At 43.4% G+C, this 23480-nt stretch overlaps 1 protein-coding gene across 2 annotated transcripts in view; it reads left to right on the top strand.

Annotated features, from left to right (window-relative positions):
• LOC119735419 (dynein heavy chain 8, axonemal-like) overlaps positions 1 to 23480 on the top strand; it is a 146375-nt gene that overhangs the window by 76061 nt on the left and 46834 nt on the right. For both annotated transcript variants that reach the window (XM_038209120.1, XM_038209121.1), the window contains 11 exons: positions 868 to 1114; positions 2464 to 2705; positions 5650 to 5790; positions 8252 to 8495; positions 9605 to 9747; positions 11190 to 11324; positions 11920 to 12256; positions 14149 to 14255; positions 15020 to 15183; positions 16566 to 16758; positions 18450 to 18572. In XM_038209120.1, the coding sequence (XP_038065048.1) occupies positions 868 to 1114; positions 2464 to 2705; positions 5650 to 5790; positions 8252 to 8495; positions 9605 to 9747; positions 11190 to 11324; positions 11920 to 12256; positions 14149 to 14255; positions 15020 to 15183; positions 16566 to 16758; positions 18450 to 18572 (2076 nt within the window). The remainder of the gene's footprint in view (positions 1 to 867; positions 1115 to 2463; positions 2706 to 5649; positions 5791 to 8251; positions 8496 to 9604; positions 9748 to 11189; positions 11325 to 11919; positions 12257 to 14148; positions 14256 to 15019; positions 15184 to 16565; positions 16759 to 18449; positions 18573 to 23480) is intronic.

Below are 23480 nucleotides of genomic sequence, written 5' to 3'. Positions count from 1 at the left end.
TTATCAACTTTCGCTAAGTAGTTTTTAGTTCTGATAAGAACAGTCCTGCTTCAAGTTCTAAAAGAACTTGTCTTTGGTCTAAACGTTTCGACTAGCCTGCTCTAGTCATCGTCAGGAGACTGAGGAGAGTTGTGCTAGCTATTGTGCTAGCTATTGTTCAGATAATCTGTCATGGGGCAGTTACTTTGTACAATAGCTAGCGCAGTGGTTTCTCTATTGAAGGGGGCCTTGTGAGTGTAAAGTGATCATGTGACCAGATATTTACAAAATCTCTGTGGACTCTTTGTAGAAAATGTTGATGGTTTTTCATGACCTATTTACAAAAGCTAATTGAGACTGCATTGCATGCAAGCATTTGTCCATTCGCACAACTGTGCTGAGTGTGACGCACCAATTCCTAACTGTGTGAGTATGTGAACACCGGCAATCGTGGACCTAGGACAAAAGGGTTAGGGCACAAACAATACATCCACGATTGACCGAACGTCCACGATTGAAAATCATTTACAAAACCAATGAGAGCTGTAGCTAAAAAGTTAAGAGTACAAACATAGGAATGAGGATTAGGGACAATAGGGGGTCTACGATTGCCGGTGTTTACGAAGATGTGTGTGTTGGCGGGATTATGTCATGGAAAGCCGAGCCGACGGAATCATCATTTCATTAGCACATGCGTTTTCATCGGTTTCTATGTGTTACCATTCAGCACTCCAGACTCAAGAACCACTGAGTTTTTGTGTAAATACATCTGGGAGCTAGATTTATAGGCTATGTAAAAATGTCCTGCATGTCCGTGCCGGCCTTTTGAAAAGCAGACACTTTAAAAAACGGAAATTAGTCAGCCTACCTATGTCCATCACTCCCCAGCTGTTTGAGACCCAGCGCGTGCGCCATGGCATGATGACCCTAGGTCCCAGCGGTGCAGGTAAGAGCGTCTGCATCCACGTCTTGATGAAGGCCATGGGAGATTGCGGTGCCCCTCATAAAGAGATGCGTATGAACCCCAAGGCTATCACCGCGCCACAGATGTTTGGACGGCTGGATGTAGCCACTAACGATTGGACGGATGGCATCTTCTCTACGCTGTGGAGGAAGACGCTCAAAGCTAAGAAAGGTCAGGCAAGGTTAAAAATGAGAGATAAGTTTCTTTTAATCCAAGTCGCCCTTTACATGGCTAAAGCCACTCAAAGGTACAGGAGGCAGGGATGCAGGGAAACAAGACAATGACAGAAAAGTATGTGGTAGCATAACCATATCTAAACATGGTGAGAAACCACCTAAATGACTGTTAACCACTTCGCGCCGGGATCATTTTTGCTGAAAATTTCGATTTTCGCAAAAGTCAAAATTTTCCAGCCAACTTCTGATATACAGCCAAAAGCCACAAATACTGATTCGCAAGAGTCATTTCAACAGTATATGTACGATTTTTCTGAAACCTCATATGTTTAAATACTCCGGGGTGTGCACTGCAGCGTAAATTGTACAACAATAGGCCGTGCACAACGGCTAATTCAAGGTCAACACACGGTCCGCCTTCACAGACTTCACGGACTTTGTGTGTGTGTACAAAAAGCACAAGGGATTAGCGTGTTTAGACGTCAGCCGGAGGCGAGTCGAGGCAATCTTGATGTCTCAACCAGTCAGCCGTGCCTGTGTATAAAAACAGCCAGTGCGTGTTATCACGTCCTCCAATGCAAACTAGTTAAATTAACAAGCATTGCATTTTATTGTTTTAATTTTTTGTTAGGTTATTGTTCATATATTTAATTTTGGTGAGCGGGAATGAAATTAAAAGTAACTTCAAATGTGCATTCACTGACTTCATTTGTCATAAATCCCCGCTGAGGTTTGCGGCAATAACCACACATGGTCCTATTGCCTCATGGTCATTGAGAAAGTATTTTGTACACGTAACAAATTTTATTTGCAGGATATTTGTTTGATTTTATATTCATAAATACAGTAAAAAAATTGACAGTTTTCCTTTTGTTTGAGAGCCGTCGGTGGTTTTAAACTGCTATTTAAATACATCTCAGCACACCGCGCATGCTGCACGCACCATGTAAATGGCCCGAACTTGGGGTAAAATGGTAGAACAACATCATTAGAAGTTTGTCAACTTCCGACTTTTTTTTAAATATTTTTTTGACAAAGGTATTTATAAATGGAGATGACAGTGTCGTGGAACAGTGATGTGATAGGCAGTGCTTAGTCTGCATGCTACGAGAGTATGTGAGTCCTGTGGTCTGGTTCCCGCATCTGTTGTAGCGGTCATAGGCCGATTATAGCCCTTGCCTTTGGCCTGATCCATTATCGACACCTAGGCCCTTTCTTACACAGTTATTGACTGCTCCATCACACTATTATCACCTTATTTAAATCGTCTCAAATCATTCAATGAGGTTGTCTTTGTGGTCAATAAAAAAAATTGTTTTCTGTCACTTTTTGCATCTGTTTTAGGTGAGCACATCTGGATTGTTCTGGATGGCCCCGTTGACGCCATCTGGATTGAGAATCTCAACAGTGTCCTTGATGACAACAAGACCTTGACTCTGGCCAACGGGGACCGCATCCCTATGTCTCCTAACTGTAAGATTGTCTTTGAGGTGCACAACATTGACAACGCTTCGCCGGCCACGGTGTCTAGGAATGGCATGGTGTATATGAGCAGCTCAGCGCTGGATTGGAGACCAATACTAGATGTCAGTAGTGCTTTCCCACTCTTGTAATCGATTTACACTTGAAACTTCAATTGTTGACATCATCAAATTCAGTGTAAAAATTAAAAAGACTGCTGCAAAAAAACTAACTGGAAATACCTGAAATATACAATCAACGAAATTTAAAGGGCCTAATGTTTCAGTCCCGGCAAGTTTTTTTCTCAAATGTAAAAAAAAAGAAGACCGCGTGCGGGCGTGTTGTGTGCTAAGCACACGTAGCATTCAGCCTGGAAATCAAGTCTATCATTTCAGCTATCTGTGGTTTCCGATCGCAGTGATATATGTGAATACAAAAAATGCGGGTGCCAACCATGTTTTCGTTGAGCGCATCGTGTATTGCAAGGATCATGTACACCGACAGCAGTTGTGGAATCGTGCATGTTTCGTGTCGAATATTACGTTGGAAATTCGGGTAGGCAGAATGAATATTAGGAATATGGAAAAAGTCAAAGTGATTGAACGAACCGACAGCTTTAAAGGCCATAGAAGCAAAATTAAAAAAAACAAAAAACTTGTCTTGGCTACAAGATAAAGATGACAACGGGGACTTTGTGTCGGACACGGAGTGGCTTTTTCACACACAAAAAAGTTCGGTTTTTTCAAGCAGACGTTCCGTTTTTTTTTTCAAGCAGACCCAGTTCCGTTTTTTTCAAGCAGACCCTGTGGCATCTCTGGGTTTTGAGGTGCATCAGTGCATCAGCAACAACATGCTGCATTACCGCAACAATCCCCATAAACAAATCTGACGGGCCTGAACCCCCCCCCCCACGCAAAAATTCCTGAAATCGCCCCTGACCACTCTCTTGTCACAAATCTAGTCACAAGAAAATCACAAGTCAATCCTCAAGTCCATCACAAGTAAATCACAAGTCCAATCGCATGTTAGAAAGGATGAGCAATATCTAAGGAATGCCTTCGTCTATGGTGATTTGAAAAGCATGGGTGCTGACTCGGGATTTGGGGACTCTTGATTGACCTGTGATCTTATGCAAGTACCTCAACTACAACAGAAATTTTGAGGGGATTGTCGCAGAGCGGACCCTTGCGCCGCTCTACTCAGACCAAAAATCAAGGAATAACTCAAAAGAACAGAGGACTCAACACAGGATTTATCAATCACAAAATTAAACCATTTATTACGAGAAAGAAATAAACCAAAATTAAATTATTATATACATCTGTTTGATTACATCTGTTTGTCCCCAGAGTGTTTTAGTGTTCGCGTTACATTGCCTCATCACAAACAACGTAATTCTGACACAGCTCTATTAATTACAACATAAGTATGACACAGCTCTATTAATTACAATATAAGTATTTGGGTCCGGCTTGAGGGTCGCCGTGGGACGATTCCCCCTATGAACTTGAGAGCTTGAGAACCCGGTCTGCTGCTTGGGTAGGCCCCCTACGCACCGACCGTCGGAGAGTAGGTGGAGGTTCACGTCACGTCAAACTTCAGTGAAAGTAAAGGACAGTGGCCGCCCTGCTAGCCATCGTAGGGCAGGATTACGGGAAGCCCTGTAATATCCATAAGTGCATTCTAATAAACATGCGGGTTGGGCCAACATTTCACATTCAAGTAAGATTTGAGGCTTTGCATGGTGAAGATACTAAATAATGAAAGGTTTGCGGAAACACCATGTGCGAATAATTTCTCAACTAAGAGAATGGTTCTGAATTTCACATTCAAGAAATACACAGGTTATAAGTTGGTGAAATATTACAACTTCACACAATGAACACGGTTTTCATTTTAAATGCACAAGTTTCGTACACCATGAAACGGCATTCATCATAAATGTGAAAATACAGATTTTTTTCCAAGTATACAATACACACTACACAATAAATGATTAAACATTACTACGAATAATAATTACTCACACGGCCTTCGGCTTTGTACGGGCCTATCCGTGGGTCTGGCGTTCCCGGGAGATTGCGATGTGGTACTAACACAATAGGCCTCAATGGCCCACAAGCGGGATTTTTAAAAACTCCCCTCTCAAAGAGGGTACAAGAAGTCCGCCCGACACGCAGCCTTCAGCGGCTCCCAACTCGACAGCCTCAGCGCTGAAGGTCCACACCCATCCGCTTAGCGAACACCCAACCCGGCGAGACACATTCACTCCGGCTCCCGTACCGCAAAACTCAATCCGAAAACACGTGGGCGAGGGTTTTATACCCCTCCCCGGAATGCCAGTTACTCGATTAACCCAGTTATGAATACAAACTTACTGGAGCTTGCACCACGACTGAGCCCCACATGGGTGCAAGCTCGGAATAGGTATGCAACAAAGGAAAAGGAATTACGATTTGCATAATTCATCTAGCATCAACCTCAGACGTTACATAACACTTTACGGGAGTACAAATTTAGTCTACTAATAAATTAACTCGGAAAATAAAAGGAATAATTTTAACACGTCTTGTGACAGGGATCTAAATTTAAAAAGTGCACATGGTACAGATAGTAATATTATTCTTGTTTTTACAGCACTGCTCTACAACAGAATTTTTGAGGGGATCTAAATTTTAAAAGTGCACATTGTAGAGATAGTAATATTATTCTTGTTTTTACAACACTGCTCTACAACAGAATTTTTGAGGGGATCTAAATTTTAAAAGTGCACATAGTAGAGATAGTAATATTATTCTTGTTTTTACAACACTGCTCTACAACAGAATTTTTGAGGGGATCTAAATTTTAAAAGTGCACATAGTAGAGATAGTAATATTATTCTTGTTGTTACAACACTGCTCTACAACAGAATTTTTGAGGGGATCTAAATTTAAAAAGTGCACATAGTAGAGATAGTAATATTCTTGTTTTTACAACACTGCTCTACAACAGAATTTTTGAGGGGATCTAAATATAAAAAGTGCACATAGTAGAGATAGTAATATTATTCTTGTTTTTGTCGGATAGGGTTGGCTGCGAGGGCAGCCACCAGGTGAAGCTGCAGTCCTGAGGGATCTATATGACAAGATCTTTGATGATCTGTACCGTTTTGTCTCACTCAACCTCCATGCCAAGATGGACATACTGGAGTGTAACTACATCAGGCAGGTATGGGCCAAGATTGATCAGAGACTATTAATTGATTGGAGATTGTTTTATGGTGTAAGTTGAGCCCAGCGCACTAGTGTTAAAGTATAATTGGTGGGCAGCTGTGTTAGTTAGGCAGAAATACACATAGAAAAATATGGTAGCACTTCAAATGACTAACAAGAATAAATGTGTGCATAAACTTTTGTAACTACAACTACTTCATCAGATGCAATGAAGCGTGCCATCATACAAGGTTGTATAAGTGTACATGTGCAGTTTAAACAAAAGGTGGTGATGATTCAGTTGTGTAGTGTTTAAAGGGAATGTACATCATTGGCTTTCGCTGTAATTTTCAGAAATGAACTAGTTGAGGGGTTAGTATAATAGAACAAAATATTGTTACACTGACATGTTTGAAGATTTGTGTTCGAAAATGCTGGAAAAACCAAGAAAAACAAAAATGTTCAAGTAGTCTGGTTCCCTGACTCCACTAAAAATGAAATGGATCAATTTAAAGATGCCGGAAAATTGTAAGGTAAGGGAACCAGTCTAGCTGACCTGCACCCGTTCATGAACATGTAACCAATAGCGAACACAATTTGGACTGAAACAAATGGTAAAAATGGAGCAGTAGTTGAAAAATAGTTAGGTTTTTCCAACGGTGGTCGGCCGACCACCGTTGGAAATGTATAAAAAAATGCCAGTTTCTTGAAAATGACTTCACACCAGGTGCCATAATTTTACAGGATGCTTTAGACTGTCATTTACCAACATCCTAGTAAGGTATTTCGTAACAACTTGGTAGTTTTATTTTTTGATGTTTGCAAATGTTGTATTTTCCCTTTAAGTGCAATTGTCTCTAGTCAAATGATGATCAAACATCATCATGAAACTACTCAATCCTGGCTCCCATCAAGTTACACATGTCTATGGGTAGTCTGCGAGTGACCAACCTTGATTGCGACTAGACCAGCTAGTCCAGTTATGATAAAGTTGCTGGAACTTGCTCTAAGTTGCTCAGCGATCTTACAGTCGATTACTTGGCAGCCTGATCATTTAAACTTACTCTCTAACCATTTTCGCTGAGACTCTTCCTGAATCATCCCACATCTGCCACTGAGCAGGAACCATTTGCATGTTTTTTTTTTTAACATCCAAGGAGCATCAAGCCACATGTAAAGTAAATATGTCTAGGCTATACTAGTGCAGACATCTTACCAGTCAACCACCGAGCTTGTCAAGGTCAGCTGGCTGGTTTAAAGTGGGTACTGCAATGAATGTGGGTACTGCGATGAATCACTTTTTTGTATGATGGAATTTTTGTATCGGGATAAATATTAATTCAGTGTTGGATTTTTGGCATTCACCGAAGTAATTTCCTGAACACTGTACACTCAAGTGCTATGCGAGGGCTTGTTTGCGAGAAAAAATCACAAGTTACTCAGCTGGACCTGAAACCCATGACCTCCTGCTTACTAGTGCAAACGTCTTACTACTCGATCACCCAGCTTGCCGGTGTCGGCTGGATGGTTCGAATCTGATATAGCAGATGAGGGTAACACATACAGTGGAACGCCGCTATACTGAACACCACTATACCGAACATTTGGCTATACCGAACATCATCCTTGGCTCCCGGTTTTAATGTACAAAACGTATCGAACATCGTTGTTGAAAAAAGTCAACAGATTAACAAAAAAACCTACCGGTTGTACATGTATTAAACACTGTTTGGGCCACTTTTAATTCCCGAACATCAAACCACCCATGGTTACATCGTGTTTGAATGTTGGAGAGCGATAGATGGCTATTATTTCCCCAAGGAATAAAAGGGAAAACCACCCATTGCTAAAGTTTTGTGACAACTCCTTGTGCGGCTGCAGGATGTGAGAAATACCAGTTCAGTGACTTCACTATTGGTCTAAAGAGGGTACCGGAGGTTCAATCACTATGCCAAACGATCGTTAACCCTAACTCCCTAGGCCTTTTTGCTAGGATGTAGCCTCAATCCTGCAAAATCCTCCAATTGGCCTCATGAAAAAAATAGCATATAGCCTCAATCCTGCAAATTCCTCCGCTATTTCTTGAATATGGTCCATGGAGGGGTGACCACTGCCTGAATCCTGCAAAATCCTCCAGCTATGACTGTCAATAGGCTGAGGCAGAGGCAGTGACATCCTGGAGCAGTGCGGAGGATTTTAAGTATAATCGAGGGCTAAATTTATGCACGGCTGAGCATAAACAACACAAGGTCTGGCCCAAGACCTTGACACAGTGCGTACTTCGAAATCTGCAACCCACTTTTGCCATGTAACCTCAATCCTGCAAATTCCTCCAATTTACAAAAAGGATTTTGGAGGTTTCAGGGCGGTTAGGGTTAATATGAACACTTTCTGTGGATCTGTGATGTTCGTTATAGTGGCGTTCCACTGTAGTATGATGGATTTTTCCCAACCCTATTGTGAATTCTCATCCACAGTCAGTTGACTTACTGGACGGCCTGATCCCAGTCAAAGACGAGCACGACCACAGCATCCTACCAGCCTCTCACCTGGAGAAACTCTTCATCTTTGCCCTGATGTGGAGCCTGGGTGCCTTACTGGAGCTGGACGACCGAGTCAAGATGGAGGAATTCATGCTGGCTCATGAGAGTAAACTCCACTACCCTCAAATCGAGGAGGGCAGCGGACACACTATCTTTGAGTTCGTCGTCAATGCTCAGGGTAGGTATCATGATTGACAGCAGAGGGCAAAACTGTTACGCTATCAGACAATTTCTGTATTTAACCAAATTTGTCTGGAGGGGGTGTTTGCCTAGTGGTTAGGGTTTGTGACTCGTGATCAGAAGGTCAGGGGTTCAAATCCAGCTGCTGGCCATATCGTCACCGTTTTCACCAAGAGACGGGCATGTCAAAATTGACAAGTTTTTAAAATATTTGCTTTAAAACCAGGTACTTAAGCATTCTAACATGTTTCCGTAAGCAAAACATCATTAATTCCTGAATAAGATTAATGACGTCAGGGGCAGAATATCTCGAAAACGTTTTTTCTTCAAAATCCACTTGCCTGTCCCTTCGTGAAACCGGTGACGATATGTTGTGTCCTTGGGCAAGCCACTTCACCCCCACTTGCCTCTCTCCACCCAGGAGTATAAATGGGTACCGGCATTAGCTGGGGAGCAACCTGCGATGGACTGGCATCCCATCTAGGGGTGAATAGAAATATTTTCAGTCGTTTTATGCCAAGGAAACCGAAGATAAATGTCGGCTTGATAGGCTATATTGGCTTGTAACAGACTTGAATTTTAACAGTTTGTGGTCAGGTAAAATTTTAATGTTAGTGCATTGTGGATACTCAAAATTGGTTGTGCCACTTCATACGTCTGTACAGTTTTGTGTCTGATATCACCCTCTGTACTGTATTCAGCCAGTCAATGAGTGTTGAGAAAAAAAAACCTGGTTGAAGTATATATTTTGGTGATGCCAGCTTCAGGTTTTTGTTTGTAATGCGAGATAAGTTTGGCTATTAACAAGTTTGAAAAAGATAACTTCGATGCAAAGCCACACCTCCAGACATTTCCAGGGCAAAAGCTTTTAAGAATACGATTCAAGGTCTCTGAATAGCCCGCAGATACATTGATCCCACATAGGGTTAAGGCCGGTTCATATTTAGTGCGAAAGCGAATCCAAAACTTGAGCACATTGGAACTCTAGCGATGTTTGCAATGAATATTTCGTTATATCCAAAAATGTCACTTCACAGTCCCATTCTCGTGACGTACGAACTGGCCTTTATTCATAACGAAGCTTTTACTTGTGTGTGTGTATCGCAGGTGATTGGGAGCATTGGTCCAACCGAGTCCAGGAATACCTGTACCCCAGCGACTCTGTGCCTGTCTACACCTCCATCCTGGTACCTAACGTTGACAATGTCAGATCCAACTTCCTGATTGATACCATCTGCAAACAGCACAAGGCAAGTAGCAATTACCATTTCCACCCCAAACCGTGTAGAGATACGCACGTTTGCATCATGCAAGCAGAGCTATTGTCAGTTTTCTTGCTGTCACATCTTCAGTACATAGAGGTAGGACCTAGTCCATGCAGGAACTGCAAATAACACTGAGTGAACTTTATGGGCTCCTTGTGTGCACAAGTACCCCCTCACCGGCAAGAAAGGGACAGTTGGGGTTCGCTCGTACCCCCCGCCCTGCAAACAGGACGCTGGGATACTCTGATGAGCTTCACAGAATCTTGTGAAGGAAATGGCCTTTGACCTATGTATAAAGCATCTTGCTGCAGCTGTTCAAGACCGCAGTTAGACAATGTGCGCCAAATGCTATCAGAAAACTTCCCATGAAATTGCGCATATTCCATACCGGATGTGATTTCTGTTTCATTGCGGACCATGTGGACAAAATTTTCAGCGTCGCATAATGCAATCCGACCGTTCGTGATTCGAAACGGAGTCTGAGCGAGTGACGAGAATTGTAAATTTACAACACAGATAAGTTTTACCGAATTTCCTACATTATTACGCTTTTTAATGAGAAAAAACATCTCTAAACTGGAATAAAAGAGTAATGAAACAGTCTTAACGGCCGTTTCAAACCTTGCAGAGTCACGACCTTGATGACGCGCAGGTCACTGGTCACGCAAAATCCAACCAATCAGAGCGCGAATTCATCAGAGTATCCCAGCGTCCTGTTTGCAGGGCGGGGGGTACGAGCGAACAGTTGGGGGAGACCGTCAGGAGAGACAATCGAACCCATCGCCAACAACACCTGATGGTCACATGAAGACGCTATGGCTTTGTGGGCATTTAGAATAAAATAAGCCTTGCATACTTCGAGCTATACGCGCGCGAAACAGTATGCGCAGGCGGTGTGTCCCGTCCACGGGGCTCTCAAAAGTGCTGAAAGAGCGCCCTCTCTTGTTGGTGCACTGAGCCCATACTAAAAGCTAGTAAAAGACATAATTGTGCTCGCACTGGTTTGTAAGGCTGCACGGCACAGTGTCCGCGAGGCTGGGTTTCTTGTTTTGACCTGTGGTTTGCATCTTTTCGTATCATCGCCACATTAGGACAAATGCATCTGAGCAGAGTTGCATGACAACCAGGCACAGAATTTGTCCTTGTATCAGCTAAATGCTTCAATTTCAAATTCCCGTTTACATCATTAAAAAAAATATCAAGCACTTAAGAAAGTCTGTAGGATTTCCTCATTGTTTTTTTTTTTTGCGTCCAGTTGCATGTCCAAGTAACGATGGCACTCAAGAGACAGTTAATGTTGGAGCACTTTGTTATTTTCGATACTCAGGGGTTCATGTGCGTGTAGTCTGTAATTAAAAAAACTCAACTATCAATCCTGGAGTATGATTAAAGTTTAACTTGTCTTTTTTTCTTTGGCCAAATTTCAGGCTGTGCTGTTGATTGGTGAGCAGGGTACAGCCAAGACCGTCATGATCAAAGGCTACATGTCCAAGCACAACCCTGATGTACACATGAGCAAGAGCTTCAACTTCTCCTCAGCCACTACCCCCATGATGTTCCAGGTAAACCACTCCGTCCAAATTCTGAGAACTCAATAAACCCGCTGCAGTCTTGATGTTTTGATCGTAGACGGATCTTCTACTTTTCGAATCAAAATATTAGGCCCTCCTTATGGTTAGGTTTCAGGTCACTCTTCCTCATAGTCAGCTTTTAGAAGCTTAGTCTTCCTTTTTTTTATGAGAGTTGCCCATCACAAGGCCCTATTTAAGGGCAACTCGAAGTGAGGGCTATAGAACAAAGGGATAGAAAAAAGAAGGTTAAAAAAAGAGGAAAAATTACTCCAAAAGAAAGAAAAGCATTTATGTTATGCTTGAACTGGGACAGGTCCATCATGATGGTGAAGCAGTGTGTCGGAAGAAACTGAATGAATACTTGTTTTGGAAGCAATGACTGTATATGCATGTGATTGGATGGAGAAGCATGTAGCGCACCTGAAGGGACGGTTAGGATTAAAACTTAGAGAAACACTGTTGGAGCACATTGCGTGAGAGTATCTGTAAAACAAGTACAGGTCGGCAACAGGTCGGCATTTGCAAGAGGTTCTAGATTCCGGTAGTTTAATGATTAGATCCATTTATTCAAATCTTCAATCTGCAGCGAACCATTGAGAGCTACGTTGACAAGCGTATGGGCAGCACCTTCGGTCCACCAGCCGGCCGCAAGATGACGGTCTTCGTCGACGACGTCAACATGCCCATCATCAACGAGTGGGGCGACCAGGTGACCAACGAGATCGTCCGTCAGATGATGGAAATGAAAGGCATGTACAGCTTAGAGAAACCCGGCGATTTCACCAACATCGTGGACGTGCAGTTCATCGCTGCTATGATCCAGCCTGGAGGAGGCCGGAACGACATCCCAGAGAGACTCAAGAGGCAGTTCTGCATCTTCAACTGCACGCTGCCGTCTAACATGTCCATCGATAAGATCTTTGGTGGGTGAAATATAACTCAAATTATCTTATAGTTTTTTTATGTATCTATTTATTATTCAGCCATTGGCCAGGATAGTCCACGGAAGTCTTTAACCTTGTTTCCAGTGGGGTCCCTTGGTAGAAGATGTGGAAGGAGATTACAGTTTTAGTGGTGGGAGGAAAAACCCAGAATGACATTCTAGGGGAACCCACGGAATCAGGTTGGAATTTGAAAACCCAATCCACATTTAAGCCCTGGTGGGAATCGAATCCGGGTCACGGCAGTGCAAGGCGCAACCTGATCCCCATGTGTTTCAACTTTGGAGGCGCAGCAAGGTTGTCACTAAGACCTCACAAGTCAATCACAACAAGTCTTCCAGTCACAAATAGCTGTTCAAACAAAGTTCAGTAAAGTCTCTTCTTTGACGTTGCTTGTCCCAATCCGCTCCGTTCACAAGTACCCCCTCACCGGCAAAGAAAGTACAGTTGGGGGTGACCGACCGACGCCATCTTGCCTGACTGCAATTTTGCCGCGACGCGCGGCCGTACGTACCATGCCACTGCGTGCACATAGTACAAATCCCCTGGTGTACGTGCGTCACACAAAGGAACGGTGTGCGTCAACCAGCTAAATGTCCCGCCCGTAGGACGTCGTTGCTAGGTAAAAGGGCGCCCTCTTTTGTTGGCGCACGGAGCCCATACTTGTGAGCTTGATTTCATGTATGATTTTCTTGTGACTGATTGAGGGTAGATTAAAACTCTACAGGGTGAGTAAAAATAAACAAAACCCAAATGTCGGGACTATTGTTTTATTGAAGTTCTGCATGTAGCACTCTCACAATCTAGGATATGAAAGCCCAATTCATAAGGTTTCTTTTAGTACAAGAATGATGCAAATCACTCACGTACTTTTCAAGTTACGGAATTTTAAACACAACCACCGTCTTAAGGTTCTGTCCACGGATTACAAAAAAAGGTTATGGTTGTTTCAGCTAAACGAAAACAATTCACACACATCCCTATGTGATTTGTTTTCATTTTGCTGAAAGAACACTCAACTTTTTTGTGATCCTTGGACAGAACCTTAAAACAGTGGTTGTGTTTATTAAAAAGTACATGAGTGATTTGAATAATTCTTGTATTAAAAGAAAGCCTATGAATTCGGCTTTTATATCCTAGATTTTGAAAATGGTACATGCAGAACTTCCCTAAAACAATGGTCCCAACATTTGGGTTTCGTTTTTTTTACCCACCCTGTACAGTACAGGTTTGAGTAGTTTTGTGAGGTTTGAAAAGAAAATGCCAAGATAACTTATTTGGTCAAGAGCAAACTGCTGAGTGCCAATCGGATATGTAGTAAAAACCAAGTGATTTACTTTGAGTCTCTGAAATGAAATTTTTTTTTAAATTAAAATACGAATTAAAATAAAAATTCAATTAAAAAATGAATTAAAAAAGTCAAACTGCATGAAATACTGTTCCACTGTTGAATTTGAATAGTCCAAGAAGTTTTTTCTGTCAGACATAATAGTGTTGATATATTTCATTCATAAGTGCCTAAAACAGTTTACGCATTCCTATTGGTCGAGAGCCCGTCACGTGGCCGGTCTTAAACAGATGATAAAGACATGGCTAGCTGGTCTTAAACACTTTTCCAGTGTCACATGAAATTGGACTCCCATAAAATCTGGCGCCTGTTAGCGTTTCATTGGTTGAACGTTCACATTCCTCACGTATGCATGCGCAATGTACTACCAGTGAATCAGTATTTCATGGTCGGAAATTCACACTACACCAGCCCAGCTGCGTTTTGCGCGACGCGCACGCCAATGTCCCACCGGTCTTAAACAGAGTGTTGTAATACCTCCCGAACACACATTTATTCCCTTAATAAATGTTGGTTATGATTGCAGGTATTATTGGCTGCGGCTATTTCTGCTCGTCTCGTTTCAAGGATGAGGTGGTGGAGGTGGCCAAACTGCTCGTGCCAGTCACTCGCAAAGTCTGGCAAGCTACTAAGGTAGGTTCAAACTACTGTCATCACATTTCAATAATTATACGTACAACCAAGCACACATGGAAAGATAATATGGTGTTTTTAACACCTGAGGGGCGCATAGCACCTGAGGAGAATAAAGATGTAAATTTGGAAGCACAGCTGTAAGACTTGGAAGCAGACAAGAAAAGCAACATTTTGACCTAAACATGAGCTGAATAAAGTGCACCCTGATTTTTTTCCTTCTAATGTGGTTTTATTTTGTTGAATTTTACCAGAATTTGTGCATGTGGGCATCAGCTTTACACATGCCCTACTTTCTACCTATTAAACATCGATTTGTGAATCTGCAGTCTAGCCAATCAGTACCGTCATGTCATAGCCTACATCATTACATCATCATCTAACGGTTGCAACCGAGATCTCGTTCACAACACCACGCCAGGTGTCTTAATCCGTCATTATGTACGGAAGGTCTTCAATTTCACATTGGGTGTCTCTGCCAATCCCGTCAATGTAGTTGAAAGGTCTTCGTCCTCTATTAGGGCATGGAAGTCTCCAACATAATACATCAGATATGACCTGGTTTACAGCACAGTAGCAGTGGCCAGCAAAGTGAACTCGTCGTTGAGCAACAATAGCAGAGATAGCCTACATAATACCACGATTTTCTGCCCATGTGTAAATGTGTAATTTACTACTGCATGATTTGCCACCTTTTGTTTCTACTTTTTGTTATTGTTCTTCTGTGTGAGTAATCCCGAGGCTTACCATCTTCTAACCATCAGGTTAAAATGCTACCAACCCCAGCCAAGTTCCACTACATCTTCAACCTGCGTGACTTGTCTCGTATCTGGGAGGGCATGCTGCATATCGCTGGTGATGAGTGTCAGGATGCTACGACGATTATGGCACTGTGGCACAATGAATGCACTCGAGTCATTGCAGACAGGTACAATGCTATCTCTTTGCCTACAGATTTCAGTGCCTAATTAACCCTCCAAGTCCTTAGCCTTGGTCAAGGCATTTGAAGATAGTGTCCGATGAACAGTGGCCGTACGCTATACATGCACCATAGAGCTATATTAAATTTATACTAGAGCGCTAACTCGATGTACAAAGTAATGCTTGATGGGCGCATCCATGTTTGTGCACAAACCTATGGAATACTCAAAATTTTGTACGGCTTTTGTACGGCTATTTGCATATCTGCATTTGTATTCCATACCGGTGCTTCATCGAAGCCAATATGCCTATACACGATCAGCAAATGAGCGTGTCATTTTGCTCTACGCAAACAGCGCAACGTGTGCGCGTCCCTCCGCTGCAGATGCTTTTTGTTTGCGTATCTTCTACTTGCGCGTTGCATTTAGAGTACACTTTTAAATTCAATCCATCTATTTTGATTGTGTTCTACAAACGCACATAAATTCAAAATGTCTGCGCCCAGAGCGGCTTCAAAGCGTCTTCGCGCACAAGAATGAGGAGTTAGCGCTCTAGTAATTTAATATAGCTCTATGACATGCACTCACACGTACTGTATGAAGCGCGAACTGCAACCTCACGCGGCTAGGCTACAATATGCAAATCAGTTGGTGCTAGTTGAACGCCTTGGACAACCGATATAGTCATGATTTTTTTCGGGCAATTTTCGTTACTTTCTCCGCTGGATTAATTTCCAATTTTATTTGGTCTGCAGATTCCTAACTTGTTGGAGAATGTAGCCACACTGTCCAGCTCTCTGTCCATGTAAAATATGAACCTCCACAACCAAGTACTGAATAAATAATCTCATCTTTATTTGCATATGAGAAAAAAATAAAAATCGCTTAAATAAAGAAAAACATACTGCCTAAGTCAGCATAGATTTCTCCCTTTAAACATTCAATGGTATCATAAAATTATAATAATAATAATAATGGCTTCTTGTATAGTGCTCATGTCTGTCACAAGGTGACGCTCCTAGCGCTCTTATTATTACCCCTGGCTTTAGCACGGCTGCCATTACGGCGCTCAAGCATTGAAGGAATTTCTTCCTACCAGATACCCATTTACTACACCTGGGTGGAGAGAGGCAATTGTAGTAAAGTGCCTTGCCCAAGCGCACAAGCACCATGTTCCCCGTCATGATTCGAACCCATGTACCACGGCACACGAGTCGAACACCGTAACCACTGGACCACAGCACCCCACAATTATCCCAACCATTTAGAAACGATCGTTGAAATGTTAGTTCCGAACTTTGTCATTGAATACCTACAAACGGTAATTAAAAAGTGTTTGTAAATTCAAGGTGAGTGAAGGAAATACTGACTGGACTGAAATTCTCCACAGATTCACCAATTCCGAAGACAAGCAGTGGTTTGAGACGGCCATCCGACGCGTAGCCAGAGAGGAGCTAGACGAGGACCTGGCTCAAGTCATCCCCGATGAGCCGTACTTTGTGGACTTCCTACGAGACCCGCCGGAACCCACAGGAGATGAGCCTGATGATGCCGTGCTGGAAGCTCCTAAACTCTACGAACTGGTGAGCGTTGCTCTCTAAAACTACAACTTTTTTTGAAGGGGAGACATAAAATCAACATATCTGGAATATGACTGGTGTGCCTTGTTCTGGTTCGTGTATTTTTTTCAGAACTACTCTGCTAAACAGATGCCAGCATGCATGGCATGTCACCATCATATATTTTAGTGGTTAAATGTATGGTGTAAAATTAATACTTGACCTTTATACATTTTATAATGTATCAGCACGTTGTTGAGTAATTTTCTCTGCAAAAATTCAGGCTGGTTCATGTTGGTGAACCAGCCTGGATTGGCAGTGAATTCACTTCAAACCTAAACTTCAGTAGTTTTGGATCGACCTTAACATTCACTTTTGAAACAAAGGTCACAATTAAAGATATAGTCCATCATTTGTAATTTGTGCATGTTGTTCGTTTGAAGCATCAAAAGTGTTCAAAATCTAATGAAGGATACTGAACAACTAACCTGATGAATGACTGTGAGCAACACCCGTGGCTCACAGCCAACTGACACACCTGAGCGAGCAGGACGCTCAGCGGGCATCCCTCAACACAATGCCCAAGGCTCACAGCCAACTGACACAGTCGAGCGAGCAGGACGCTCAGCGGGCATCCCTCAACACAATGCCCAAGGCTCACAGCCAACTGACACAGTCGAGCGAGCAGGACGCTCAGCGGGCATCCCTCAACACAATGCCCATGGCTCACAACCAACTGACACACCCGAGCGAGCAGGGCATGCCCAGCAAGCACTCCTAATCCTAACAAACCCTACTTAAGGAGTAGCATCTCCAACTTTCTTCAGTCTCCTGACGATGACTAGAGCAGGCTAGTCGAAACGTTGAGACCAAAGACAAGTTCTTTTAGAACTTACAGCAGGACTGTTCTAAACAGAACAAAAAACAAAAAAACTACTTAGCAAGTTGATAATAAGCAGGACAAGTTCTTCTCAGAACTAATATCTTCTAAGCAGTAGTTATTACCACATGGTGTTACCGCAAAACCGAAACGATACCGATACCCCACCATGCAAACCCTCAAATCTTATAACCTGATGAAGTTTCAGCTAAGCTTCAGCTGTATATTCCAAGAAAAACAGCATTCTAGGATCTCAATTTCAAATCAAAAGTTACTGAATCATGCTTTGAATTGTAGCTATATGCGACGTCGCGCACTGATCTAACGAATTATAGCAACCGCGTGTGCGTCATGCCAATGCTTGCGCGCGCTTCGCCGAATAACAAAACGAACTACTAATTTAAATTTTCCTACAGTGCGTCTTAAGACGCACCGTTGGAAAGGCCTTCGTTGATTACTTCAAAATGACAGCTTCCCAGAAAGAATAATTTCACAGGGAGTTTAGTTCCCTTACTATCTTTCAACCAAGTTTGTTTTTCAACAATAATTACGCCAGTTACTTTTCGGATGGCTGCAAATGATGGACTATAGCTTTAAAATCCGTTTGTATTTTCTCCGGTTAACCAAATGACGTAACATTTTAACATTGCCAGTTTTTTCTCAAATATAGGAAGGGATGGTAGCCTGCAGTTGCTTTTCAGATTTTGTGCTCTTCAGGATGTCATTGTCATGTTAATGTCATCGTCATTTTAATGTCATTGTCATTTAATGTCATTGCCATTTTATGTCCATGCCATTTCAATGTCATTGTCATTTAATGTCATTGTCATGACAGGTTCCAAGCCTAGAGTTTCTTGCCGAGAAGCTTCAGCAATACATGGCAATGTACAATGAAGCAGTGCGAGGGGCTCATATGGATCTGGTCTTCTTCAAGGATGCTATGACTCACCTCATCAAGGTACCCGTTGGCATTGGGAACTGGGGCTAATTTCATGGAGCTGCTAAGCACAAAAAATTGCTTAGCACAAAAAAAAGTCTAGCTTAGTAAAAGCAGGTTACCAGCCAAAACTCCATGTGATTTTCATGCTAAGCAAACAACAGCTGAGTTTTGGCTGGTAATCTGCTTTTATAAGCCAGGCTTTTTTTTGTGCTAAGCAAATGTTTGTGCTTAGCAGCGCCGTGAAATTGGCCCCTGGTTGTGACATTAGTCTTTGATAAGCATTAGATCATGTTAGTCTAAGCATTGGAACATGATGGTCTACGTGCAGGAACTGTATGTGGAGGTGTCTGTCAGGCATTGTTTGCCATGTGTTTGCCATGTGACCAGTTTTTTGCAGCAGCTCGAGATCAGCGCATTCTGGTCTCTACCTTAACTGGTACCCATTTATACTCCTGGGTGGAGTAAGGCAATTGTAGTAAAGTGTCTTGCCCAAGAACACAAGCACCATGTTCCCCACCGGGGTTCGAACCCATTTACCCCGGCACCTGAGTCGAACACTGTAACCATTGGACTGTTATCATAGGACAAATAGTATGTGCATTGTTTTCAACAGTGGTCGCTACAAATGTTTGGTCACAATTGAATGTGCAGAATTAAAATAGTAGCCTAATGGCAATATCTAATTTACAAAGTTCATCCACAGGTAATTGTTTGGAAAATAATGGAAGATGACTGAAATGTCCTGATTTTCACATTTTCACTTCAAAATGATAGAACGTAAGAAATTTTGCCTTGGAGAAAGTTCTTGCTCATAACAAAATCTCATGTCATCCTAACTTTTATGGTTTTGAATCACTGGACATTGATGTTGCTTCTAAAGTAAATGTGTGTATTGTGGCGGATTGCTCCCGAACCCAGTTACTTCCTCGGACCGGAGACTGACGAGCAGCCTCAAGGCTAAGGGATGCAAGTTCGTTTTGGTGGAAATATACCGCCTAAGGAATTGATTGGCTTTCTCTGCTCAATAAGTCAAATAAACACAACAGGACACCTGATTTCGGACCACAATGATTTAAATATGGTTTATTGAATCAACAATTGCCTTATGAATGATTGATAATTAAATGACTTGAGTGAACTTCTTGGACTTGGGGGAACCTTTTATTATTAATTAAACTTGCTGTATGGCTTACTACTCGATGTGCAAGGCTGACTACCTCGCTGTTTGGCTTACTACAAGGCTTACAAACTACAACAGACGTTAAGTTTATTATAGAGGTTCTGAGGTAACAACTTAAGCTGCGGACGATCAACGTGGCTTACAATAGCTGCTGGGGTCGCTAGTCAGCCACACAGGGAACGCAGCCGTATGAAAGCAAGGTCAGTACACGTTCACCGCTATTCACCGTATAGGTGTACACCACAGCAGGAACACCGACACCTCTCCCGATACTTGGCACGCTCAACCACCTTGGCTGATGCTACTCCCAACGCACGGCTTACTTATGTTCTCCGCTACAACGGGGAACTAAACGCTACCGGGATAAGTGCACGCAGCTCGCCGGCAACAACCTAGCGATCTCGGCTCCCTAGTAAGCGCTACCCACGGCACAAAGCCGATCCTAGTAAACCACACACAAACCACAAACTCTACAAAGTTCGTGCTTACCTCTCACTGTTGTCTCCTCGACCGCCATGAACGCACTGACCGTCTAACCACGTGTGTACGTCTCCACAGCACACAGAACAATGCTGGGCGACGCGCAGCCAATCACATCTCTGCGCGCAGTCACGTACACTAATGCTCCACCCCGTGACATTGCTCACTGGGGGGAAATCCCTAAATTGTGCTAGTCTCCTAACCAGCCTACATGTTTATAGAACACTTTCGCCACACAGGACCGGGCAAAGCCTGGAACGTCCTCGTCCAGAAAAGCTTAACAAACAATAAAGAAAGTGTCTCTAAAACCTAACTGTTTCTATACAATTCAATGTAAAACAAAAGGTTTAACCTTTCCTTTATAATACAATACAAAACATAAGGGTCTTAACTTTTCCTTATACATCAATAAGAAAGTTAAGGGGGGGCTGATGTTGAAACTCATTAAATATGCACAGCATCTTGTACATAGAAAAAGGCACTTTACTTCAAGTCTAAATTTATACAATCATAAAGTCAGGTCTAAATTTATACAATCAAAATACACTTAGTGTTACTGATGTGGACTTACACATATACACTGTTTTTTTTTCTCTATAAAATACACACTTCTTGAAAAATAGATAACCCTTTTTTTATACAAAAATAACGTTTTTCCAACCTTTTAACAATTATAAAGTGGTCTCTATAACAATGAAAAACAAGTATAAATATGAAAAACAAGTATAAATATGAAAGAACAAAATCACCCTGCAAATCAAGTCAACAATAAAACATAATCGAATGATTAAACTTAGCACACTTAGAACACAGCTGCTGCCCTAGTTGCTGACCGGACTTTCCCACACTGCGTCGATCTTCGCCTGGAAAGTTCGCCGTTTTTCTTCCTGTCTGACCATCTTGGCTCCGACCCATACCTCTCGGACTATGTGCTCTTTGATTGTAGCAAGCCTTCTCTTCAGCTTCGGCCGCCTGGTTGACGATTCTTCGGGTTGTCCGTCGGACATCTCCTCTAGTGATGGCATTGAGGATGCTGTTGACGCGACCGGTGATACTGACGGGTGTCCTCCCATGAACATCGACCGGGGCTTTCCAGTCAAGGGACGGACTGGTGCCTGCTGCACTGGTGGAACTGGTGCCTGCTGCACTGGTGGAACTGGGGGAGGAGTCGCTGCTCGAGGGGACTCGCTCCTCACTAGGGGTGAGATTGGACAAGGGGATAGCGACAGCGCATCTGGATCTACTGCTGTGCCTTCCTGACCCTCTACAGGAGGTGCTGGTGCGGCTGGAGCTTCGGCGGGCCCTGTCTGGCTCCACCCTGCGCTATCTAGCGCTCTGGTTTCGGTGTGAGGTCTATCTGGCCGTTCTACCTCTGGCCGGATGGAATCGCATTCCTGCACCCAACTTGGGTGGAATCCACCGTAGTGACGTCTCATGGTGTCGCTACGTGTTGACCTGTAAGCGCATCTCCGGCAGTAGAGATACATCACTGGGCCATGTGACTCATGGACATGTCTCCACAAGCTTTGACGTTGCCAATACCAATTCAGGCACATTGTGCATCTGAACTTTCTTGGCTTCTTCTGTCGCTTCTGGGCTTCGTTCTTCTTCATCTTAGATCTTATGGAAAAACAAACCAAAACGACATGGTTAAAATTCATCTACACACTGGCTACATCAACTAGCAATTAGGCCTACTCTACATAACGAGGGGGAAGTCGCCTATTACGCCTTGGGTTGCGCCTTGGCATTTGTCCCTCGTCTTCCAAATTTGACCTTGGCTCATCCTCTGGAGCCTCTATCAGCTTTTCTGCTGCAGTTTCTTCTGCTGCAGTTTCTTCTGCTTGAACCCCCTCACTAAGGTCCTGCCCCTTAATCTTGTACTCCCAGGGTACAAGGGGTTCACCCGTGTATGGTTTCAGCCTATCACTGTGTACCACACGCGGCTTGCTTCCTGGTCGCAACTGAATGCGAAATGTCACATCTGATAAGCGGCTAACGATTAGCCATGGCCCCTCCCACCTAAGCACCAACTTGGGGGACACGCCCTTCTTTCTTGCTGGATTGAAGAGCCAAACGAATTGACCTTCTTTGAAACCTCTATGAGCCGCCCGGCGGTCATAGTTTCGCTTCTGTCTCTGGGCATTCTTCCCGAGACACTCATGGGCCCTCTGGTGTGCAGCCTGCATATTCTTTCGCAAGTTCTCTGCAAAGTCTAGCCCATGGTCGTCATCTTCTACCTCTTGACACTCTGTCAGTAAGTCAATCGGCAAACTGACTTCTCTGCCTAGCATCATCATATTTGGTGATTCACCCGTAGAATCTTGGGGTGTACACCGATATGCGAATGTGGCATACGGGAGGAACTCATCCCAGTCCCGTTGTCGCCTCTTGGGATCAATCAACACCGAAACGATGTTCACAAGCGTTTTGTTAAAACGCTCGACCAACCCGTCAGACTTCGGATTGTAGGCGGTGGTACGAGTCTTAGTGATGCCTAAGATCCGCAACACCTCGCCAAAAACCTCAGACTCAAAGTTACTGCCTTGGTCCGAGTGCAGTTCCTGAGGAACCCCGAACCTGCAGATAAACTCGTTAACCAACTTGAGAGCAACTGTAGTGGCAGTGGCATCCGGAAGCGGATAGGCCTCCATCCATTTTGTACAGTAGTCAGCGACTACAAGGATCCACCGATTCCCACTATCGCTCTTGGGCAGTGGCCCGAGCAAATCGATTGCCACCCTCTCCATGGGCACACCAACCCTATATTGCTGTAAGGGTGCCTTACCCTTCTTGGCTGGCGATTTCCGCCTAGCACACATGTCACAACTACGAATAAACGACCTGATATCGGCCGCTAAGCCTGGCCAGTAGTACCTCAGCCTCACCTTGGCCTCGGTCTTTCTAACCCCAAGGTGTCCGCTGAGCAGCCCTCCATGCAGCTCTGACAAGACTTCTTTCCGATGGTCTACTGGCAGCACCAACCGCCATCGTACCACCTTCCCATTATCAGACTCCCATCTCCGATAGAGAAGTCCATTTCTCACAACCAACTGGTCCCATAACGACCAAAGTGTCTTACTACCTGCTTGGGTGTGGGACACTTCCTGCCAAGCTGGGCGACTGTCACAACTCTCTTTGGCTCTGATGAGCCAACCCATGCAATTGTCGGCCAACTGGGCCTCCCTTAACACTTCATTTGTCAAAGTCGACTGAGCCTCTATGCCCCTAGCCAGTGCCTCCTCTGGCTTGGCCTGGCTCCCAAA

Source organism: Patiria miniata, unplaced genomic scaffold (assembly GCF_015706575.1).
Source record: "Patiria miniata isolate m_02_andy unplaced genomic scaffold, ASM1570657v1 HiC_scaffold_29, whole genome shotgun sequence".
Lineage (NCBI taxonomy): Eukaryota > Metazoa > Echinodermata > Asteroidea > Valvatida > Asterinidae > Patiria > Patiria miniata.
This window is presented reverse-complemented; position numbering and strand designations above follow the sequence as displayed.